This window comes from Chinchilla lanigera, unplaced genomic scaffold (assembly GCF_000276665.1).
Source record: "Chinchilla lanigera isolate Chin_1 unplaced genomic scaffold, ChiLan1.0 scaffold00008, whole genome shotgun sequence".
NCBI classification, from domain to species: domain Eukaryota; kingdom Metazoa; phylum Chordata; class Mammalia; order Rodentia; family Chinchillidae; genus Chinchilla; species Chinchilla lanigera.
This window is the reverse complement of record NW_004955409.1, coordinates 2,717,299-2,726,026: the sequence shown is the minus strand read 5'-3', so window position 1 is coordinate 2,726,026 and position 8,728 is coordinate 2,717,299. Positions and strand designations below refer to the sequence as shown.

The window sequence follows — 8,728 nt, the reverse complement described above, 5'->3', positions numbered from 1 at the left end:
CTGCCTCCGGCCGGCAGCCCTCCCGCGCGCGGAGGCCCGGACAGCGGCCACTCACCGCGGATGCCGCCCTTGTAGCGGTTCTTGATGGCGGCCAGGCTGATGGACTCCTCGCCCTCCTCCTCCTCGTCGTAGCGGTCGGGCTCCAGGTAGCTGGCGCTCAGCCCGCGCTGGTGCTGCTTCTCGCGCATGCGGCGCTGCTGCGACTCGCGGCGGATGGAGGCCCGCAGGCGCTCCTCTTCCTTCTGCGCGGGAGTCCCGGGGTCAGGGGTGGGGGCGAGGCCCGCGCCGGGCCGGGGCGGGAAGGGCGGCCCCCGCGGGCCGCGTCAGGTGAGCCGCGCGGGGCAGAGCCCGCGGCGCACCTTGATCATCTCCGTGCGCTGGCACTCGGGGTCGCGGCCGGCCATCGGCAAGATCCTGATCTTCTGCGTCTTCGAGCACCTATCTGCGAGCGACAGCGTCATCTTCCTGTGCGTGGCGCTGTCCGTGGAGTGCGGCCTGCGGGGGGCGCGGGCGCGGCTCAGCGCTGAGCCTTCACCCAGGCGCCAGCCTCCCCCGCGCCGCACACCCCGGCCTCTCACACCCGTTCCAGTAAGAGAGACGCTGCTGACCGCGCAGCGTCCCCACATGGCAGGTAGTGACAGAGGGACCCACAGAGCCACACGCGGTTAGCAGGTGATCTCTTCAGCCTGGCAACAGGCTGGTCCCCGGAGACGGCCACTGAGCCAGCTGAAAGAGCCGCCAGCGGCCCCACTCCGGGAAGCCGCAGGGACCTGACAGGCCAGCACGCGCTTACCTGAAGGTCAGCTTCGTCTTGAAGACCGCCTGGCCCTGCAGGCCCGTGCCCTGCCTGATGAAGAGGTGGTTGTGGTCGCCCTGCAGCGGGGCCTTGTACACGTCGAAGACCTCATTGCCCAAGTGCAGGGACATGCTGGGGACGGAAGCGCAGTCAGCCGAGGCTGCCGCTGCGCCCCCACCAAGGCCGCGTGACCCAGGCTGCTCCTCTCAGACTCGAGGGGACAACAGGGACGAGAAGCTGGCCAGCAGCACACACCTCTGCCACCGCCCTGAGGACGCCACCCCAAACGCCCGACTGCCAGGCAACGGGGCCTGGCAGCGCCACGCTCTTGGTGTCTCCCCAGTCTGTGCGACCCCACCGAGCCTGCTTCTTTCTCTCACCTTTCTACATAAGCACAGGGAGTAGCTATGGGAATTCTTTTATTTTTCCCCCAGTGCTCAGGACTAAACCCAGTCCCAGCTACTCGGGTGGCTGAGGCCGGAAGACTACTTGAGCCCAGGAATTCGGGGCCAGGCTGGGTGACACAGACCCTAAAGTGGGGAGGCGGCCCCCCGATAAGCTCTTCTTCCACAGCTTGCTCCTTCCCGGGCTCACCTGCCGTCTGACCACTTGACGATCCGAGCGTTGCTTTCCTTAATTTCATTTCCTTCCTCATCCCGGCGTGTCCGCCACCGGATAGTATTTTCTACCTGTGTTGAAACACCAACACCTTACAGCCTTGACGTTTTTCCTTCTCCAGAGACATACTCAGGGTGTACAGCATGACAAAAAAATAAACGCTGAAACCACCTCACTTTAATCACCTAGAATTGCTAAACACAGTCATTAAAAATGGGAAAGAATATGCTTCGGGGATTTCGGAGCTCCCGGTACTCGAGACCCAAGGCAAGCTCAGCCTAAGCCTCCACCTGCTTCTGGGCTGGGACACTCGGACACAGCAAAAGCCCCCAGCCACAGGGGACCGGGACCAGCCCTGATCCTGAGCTCGCAGGGCCCCTTCAGAGCTGAGAGCCTGTGTGAGAGGAGTCCTCTCTCAGCTCAAAACCCCAGAAACTCAGGACAGAAACCCTGCCAGGGCCAGTAAGTCAGGGGCTCCCTGCACCAGTAAGGCTCAGAAGTGTCCCACAGAAATGAGACCGCAGGTTTGGAAAGTTGGGAGCCTCACTACCGGAGCGAGCCGGGTGTGGTGGTGCACACCTGTAATCCCACCACTCGAGAGGCTGAGGCAGGAAGATTGTTGTGAGTTCGAGATCAGCCTGGGCTACAAATGGAGCCCAAAATGGGCTACAAAAAGACAAAAAAAAGGACTCACTACCCGAGCGGCTCAGCAAGGAGACACCATGCGATAGGGAACTGAACGCTCAGCAGGCTTCCAAGGAGACCTGGGTCAGGAGCCACGAGCAGGTCATCAGGGGCATCCTGGAAACCCACCGCAATGACAGCAGGGAACTGAGACAGACAGACACAGAGGCTGGCTGTCAGGCTGCCTTTCCTAGCACTATGAGCATGTATAATACGGGCTGGAAAATCAAGCGTTTACAGGAAACCCTTGGGACGTGCGAATTTAAAGCTCACAGCCCGGCCTCACATCACATCAGTCAGGTGCTCAGGGCCTTTCACTTTCGGGCACAGCTCAGCTCCCGGATGCCTTTAGCTTGCACCCGCTCCCGCAGAAGACCCGCAGCCCCACACGGGGGAGCGGCACCTGCTCTGCAGAGTGCTGGCTACCAAAGAGACGCGTCTCAGTGCACCAGAACCCTGTCCACAGGGACAGCCGAAGGAACACAGGGTGAACTGGCCGTGACGCGAAGCGTTAGGTGCTAGTAATAACTTCTCCCTTTGTATATGATTTGTCTGCACATTAAAGGCCCTGAATTTCCTCTTTAGGAAAGTGCAAATGCTTTACCAACAGCATAGGTGAAGGTAGCTCTAATTACCTAAGTATAGTACTTTTTCTTTTCTGTTTTTTTTTCTTTTGTTTTTTGGTCTTTTGAGACAGGGTCTTGCTGTATAGTTCAGGCTACTCCTAAACTTACTATAGCCCACTTGACTATAACTGTAGAGCTGACTGTCTCCAACTTGCAGCAATCTTCCTGCCTCAGCCTCCTGAGCGCTGGGATTACAGGCATGAGTACCACGCACTCAATTTTTAAAAAGCATCAAAAAATATTAACAGCAAGAAAAATATTACAGAACTGACTTTTTTAATGGAGAAAATATCAGAGAAGTGACATTTTTACAGGTTCCCATTTTCTAATCCGGTGCTACCCCACCATGCTGTGCACATGAAGTTAGGCTCTTAACTGTCACACTTTCTTACAAATTTCTGAACAGGCAGAGAGTTCACTAGGTTAACCGAACAGGAAACATGAACACCACTCTAACACCCAGGTCTCAGGTCAACACCCCAGGTTCTACTTTATCGAGCAGCACGGCGTGGCACGGTACCTTTAATTTTAACCTGGTTCTGCCTTCTTCGTCCAGCATTTCCTCATCTTCAAATTCATCTTCATAGTACTGGGGATCAAAAGGTCTACAAATTGTTTTTAAAGTAGACGGTTATCATACGGTTATGCAATGATGTATCTTATTAACACACACCAGGATATCAGAAAGTTTAAAATCACGATGGCCAGTATCTTCACGCTCAGCTTTGAGAAGTACTCAAGTTACTGCAACTTAAGACATGGTGTTCATAAAGTAGCAGCAAGGCCAAGTATTCAAATATTCTTTATCCTGATTACGCAGTCTTCCCAACAACAGACCGCCTATGTTCTAGCTGTCCAGATCGACATTTAAACCACACACAAGCTGCACGTCAACTTAGTAAACACCTGTGAGCCCTGTTTAATTATGCAAACACTGGCCTGCATCAGCAGCGGCAGACATGGTAGACAGCTGCAGCTTCTGTAGCAAATTTCATCCCTTTCAATTTCAGGGTTTTGTTTTTACGGTACTGGCGATGGAACCACGGGCCTTCACAATGAGCTGCATCCACAGCCATGTTCTTCTTAACTACGTTTTTGAGACGGGGTGTCACTAATTCCCTAAGTTGCTCAGGCTGGGCTTGAACTTGTGTTCCTCCTGCCTCAGCTTCCCAGAGTGCGTGGTGTGTGCCACCATGCCTTGCTAGTTTCAGCTTTTTTAGGGGTCACTGGTTAAAAAGTCTCTTGAAAAGCCAGGTGTGGTGTCACACACCTGTAATTCCAGTTACTTGGGCTGAGGCAAGAGGACCACAAGTCTGAGGTCTGCCCGGAAACTTAGACTGCCTTAAAATAAAATTTAGAAAGGGCTGGGGATGTAGCTCGGTAGCACAGCACTTGCCAGGCATGTGTGAGGCCCTGCACCGGATCCCAGTACCTTACACAAACGTCTTGCAGACTTGCGATTTCTACTAATTCATAAGGAAGGATCACGCCACTAAAAGAGAATCGCAAGTACAAAACGCCTCCTTTACAAGTAATCCACTCTTTTCCTGTCTCAGAATGTTTGTTTTTCAGAGATACACAATAAATTGCCCATTTCTGCTGTTGGCCAACTCTATGAAGCGAGGAGAACGCCCGTGCCTGTCCTCGCGGCACTGGGCAGCACCGGGCCCCTACCTGGGCTCCACGCTGAGGAAGTTGGGCAGCTTGACGAAGTACAGGTCGTTGCCTAAGTCAGTGTTCACTTTGGGAATCTCCACCTCGATCCTGGTCTCGGGCACGGGCTCCTCCTCCTGCTGGTCGGGAGCCAACCCGTTCTCATCCTAGCGGGAGAGGGCGCCGTCTCAGTGCCGCTCCCCAGCTCTCCTGTGTGCGTCCGTCTGCGCCGGCCCGGCGGGGAAGGGGCTCGGGACAGGAGTCACCTCGCGGACACCGAGACAGACGCGGCCGCCCACCCCGCGGGAAGTCACCGCTCCCCAGAGCCGAGCGCGTCCTCCAGAGCTGAGAAACCCATCTGCTCGCCATCTGCGTCCTCGGCCTGGGGAAGGGACGCTCGCTGCTGCCCAGGCAGCAGGGACAGAGCCCGGGCAGCGCACTCACCATGGGCTGTCCCGGGGTGGGGGGCTTGTCCTCCCCGTCACTGCCGGAGGAGATGTCGTCTGCCCCTCCAAACAGGTCCATGGCGCCACTGCCATCTTCCGCGCAGGAGGGGAAACACCCAGTGTCAGCACTGAGAAGCTTCAGAGCCCAGCGACTGCCTCAGCACAACCCTCGGTTCCCGACCAGCACCAGGGCCAAGGCACGAAGGGCCGGCCGTCGGAGCCTGCGAGGAGTGGGGGCAGCACGGGGGCTCCCGCACGCCCAGGCCCCGGCCCCCTCCACGCCTGCGCGGTCCACCCGTGGGCGGCATCCCAGGGACCGCCCAGCGCAACCACGGGACCCTGATGAACCAGCAGACCTCGGGGGCCGCTGGGCGGTAACGGGAGACCGGAGGGGCAGGAGGAAGTGCTCGAAATGAGATTAAAAAGGCACGACTGCAGGGGACGGCGTGGTCGGTACAGGCTGAGAGGGCGGAGGACGGGGGTCAGAGGGGACGGCGGGAAGGAAGGCCGGGCACTCAGAGCTCCGTGACAGTCAGGAGAGCCGCCACCCTCCGTGCTCAGGCGCCCTCCCGCTCGTGACTCCTCCTCCCACCACTGGCGGGCAGAAGCGACGAGGTGTTACCACACAAACACCTTCGCCACAGCCCTTTGTACCTGTGAGCTCGGTGTACACGGCGGCCGGGACTCTCCCAGCAGTGGGACAGAGCTTCACGCTGGATTTCTACCGGGGACCAACTTCACCTAACCCACAGTGTGCACAATCCTTTTTTTTGGTGGGGGGAGACAGGGCCTCGCTGTGTAGTTCAGGTTGGCTCTGAACTTTGTAGCCAGAGTTGCCTCAAATGAATTCACAACAATCCTCCTGCCTCAGCCTCCGGAGTGCTGGGACTACAGGTGTGCCCCACCACAGCTTAATCTGCCAGTTAACTGTTAAGAACGAGGTGCTAAACAACGTGGGATACAACAACCACTGTTAACTCCTATCATTTTGTTCTGAAACCCTGTATCATTTTTAACCTTCTTGCTTTGTTTTGTTTTCCTCTGTGATGTTGGTATGTTGCTATTTTTTTATTTTTACTATTCTCTTCAAAATAAAAAATAAAGATAAAAAAGGAACGAGGTGCTCTGTGACCTCTGGGGCAGTCCCGAGTCAAGCTGCAGAACAGTCAAGCTTCCGCCCCACCTGAAGCTCAGCCCCCAGTGGGGCTGCATTCTAGCCAAAAAAGGAAGCTAGGAGGCCTCACCCCCCTCTCCAGCCCTACAGTGGGGGAGCGCCCCAGGCAAGGAATGCGCCTCAGCTCAGGCAGAAGGCGGTGGCCTGGAAGGCGACAGGTACCTTTGGGCAGCTCGGCATCGCTGTCTGCTTCGGAATCCGAGGCAATTGCGTTCTTGCGTTTCATCCGCAAGACTTCATCTTCACTATCGCTGCCTCTTGCAGACTCTAGAAAGCAGAGTTAGAAGTTGTGCATGGTCACAGCTGCATCACTAACTATATGCACAGACCAGACAAAATAAAGGCTGGGGTACAGGCACTGGCTGAGCATGCGCAAGACCCTCCGTCTGCGCGGCAGGGCCTCACCCATCCCCTCTCCTCCGTGGGGGGCACAGCGTGCCTGTCACGGGCCAACAACCACCCAGCACGCTCCTGTCTCCCAGCGTCACACACCCGGGCAGCCTCCGGACTATTCGGCCCGCTGCAGACTCAGCCCCGGGAAAGCACAGGGACTGGCAAGAAGAGACAGAGCACTGTGCGATTCAATGATACGCATTCGTCTCCTGAGAATGCGGTCAGTTTTCCTGGGCGCCTGATCACCTCTGGATGCAGACGCCACACTGGACACAACGCCCGCATCTGAGGCACCTCAGGGAGCTGTGTCTCCCTCCAGGAAGGGCTATTCTCATGAACTGCAAGCTGTGCTTCTCTAGGTAGCTGTGGAAATGGAACCAACTCAAGTCTTTACCCAGCACCTCTAGCACCACACAGCTCTCTAAAACTGCTGTCTTTCCTTGTTTCCCTCTGACCTATCATGAGCTGACAAATGGAAAAGGAAGTGATAACAGGAGTGCTGTGGTTTAGATCTAGATGTTCCCACGAACTTCATGTGCTCACAGGCAGGGCTTCTGGGAGGTGGCTGGACTATGGGCTGACAGCCAACTTACTATCAGGAGGCAGGGCATGGTGGGAGGAGGGGATGCCTGGGAGTGTGGCCAGGAAGAGTCTATCTTCCTCTCCAGCTCCTTCCTTAATCTCTGTATGCTTCCTGTCCACCAGGCCAGGAGCCCTTCTCCTCGGCCACACCGCTCTACCATGCTGTCCTGCTCTGCAGTCAGACAACCATGAACTGAACCCTCTGCACTGTGAGCCAAAGTAAACCTCTCCTCCTTCAGCTGAGGGTGTCAGGAATTTCTCAGCAAGGAGAAGGTGATTCAGACAAGCTGGACTGAAAAGCAGCGAAATGAGTAGTTAGAAAAGGTGCAAGCCAGGCGTGGTGATGCACGCTTGGAATCTCAGCACTCAGGAGGCTGAGGCAGGAGGATTGCTGCGAGTTCGAGACCAGCCTGGGCTAGAAAGTGAGCTCAAGGCCAGCCTGAACTGCATAGCGAGACCCTGTCTCAAAAAGACAAGACAAAAAAAAAAAAGAAAAGGTGCAACTGGAGATATGGGAGAGAAGATAAAGGGAAGAGCCCAGGCCAAGACCGGGTCCTGATGCCCGGCCCGAGCCAGCCAGCTCCCGGAGCCTACCTGACTTGTGCTCCTGCTCCTCCTCGTCGTCTGACGGCCTGTGGTCCTCATCCGAGGCCGGCCGCTCATCATCAGAGTTCTGTGCTTTGTCCTCATCGGACCCCTGTGGCCGCTCGTCCTCGTCGGAGTTCTGCTTCTCGTCCTCGTTGTCGGACGCCACTGGCTGCTCCTCGTCCGAGTTGGCCTTCTCCTCCTCGGACAGCGGCGGCTGCTCGTCGTCGGACAGCGCAGGCCGGTCTTCGTCGTCCGAGTTCTGCATCTTCTCGTCCTCGTCTGAGTTGGGCAGCTTGTCCTCGTCGGACGCCTGGGCCTGCTCCTCCTCGTCCGAGTTCTGCATCTTCTCGTCGTCAGACTGGTCGCTCTTGTCCTCTCCGCCCCACTTGTCGTCGTCGGACTGCGCCTTCTCCGAGCCGTCTGCCTCTGAGCGGTGGCTCCCACCGTCAGACCTGTGGCCGTCGTCCTCGTCCTCGTGCTGGGCGTCCGAGCCGCTGTGCTGGTCCACGTCCGAGCCGTCGTTGTCCTCGCGGTCGGAGCGCTCGGAGGCCTCCGATCTGTTGTCGGAGCGCTCAGACGCATTCTCGCTGCCGCTGTGGCGCGACGCCGCCTCGTCCTCGCTGTCCTCACCGAAGAGCTCCTTGTTACTCGGCTGCCCCAAGTCGCCCGCATCGTCCTGGTCACTTTCACTTCCAGAGGCGTTGCTGCCGGACGGCGCGTTCTCCTGGTCGGAGTCCAAGTCGGATCCGGAGTCAGAATCTGTGGGTCACACAACAAGGGGTGAGGTCGGTGACGGGAGCAGCGTGAGCAGCTGCAGAGGGGCAGGGGCACCGGCGGGAGGAGGCGGGGTTGGCAGAAACCGCCCGGAGCTGCAGACTCAAACCTGCAGAGCCCGCACGCTCGGTGGACCTCGGAGAGAAACAGAGCTCCTGCCGGCTCAGCTCCCCAGCCACCCTGACTCCCGGCTCGAAGCGCCCGGGAAGACAGCGCCGTTTTGGCCACAGGGCCACTGTGCAACAGCTGGGCAGGCCCCAGTCTCAAACAGACGTTAGCTTTTCGCCTGTTTCCTGTACTGGGGATGGAACCCAGGGCCTTCACACTGCATCCCGGCCCCCGGGGCCTCACACTGCATCCCGGCCCCCGGGGCCTTCACACTGCATCCCGGCCC

General features: G+C 57.6%; 1 protein-coding gene and 1 long non-coding RNA gene across 2 annotated transcripts in view; both read right to left on the bottom strand.

Moving 5' to 3' along the window:
• The window catches only part of Leo1 (LEO1 homolog, Paf1/RNA polymerase II complex component), a gene marked incomplete in the record, with an annotated part of 16,405 nt that overhangs the window by 1,853 nt on the left and 5,824 nt on the right, over positions 1–8,728 (bottom strand). Inside the window, 9 exon segments of the mRNA XM_013510286.1 lie at positions 56–242; positions 360–495; positions 794–928; positions 1,391–1,485; positions 3,245–3,329; positions 4,399–4,544; positions 4,822–4,916; positions 6,160–6,264; positions 7,567–8,319. Of these exon segments, the coding sequence (XP_013365740.1) occupies positions 56–242; positions 360–495; positions 794–928; positions 1,391–1,485; positions 3,245–3,329; positions 4,399–4,544; positions 4,822–4,916; positions 6,160–6,264; positions 7,567–8,319 (1,737 nt within the window).
• LOC102020215 lies at positions 5,598–5,859 on the bottom strand. Its single transcript, XR_259746.2, has 2 exons — positions 5,729–5,859; positions 5,598–5,685 (listed from the first exon to the last, which is right to left on the bottom strand). It is a non-coding gene; the product is annotated as an uncharacterized LOC102020215 (long non-coding RNA).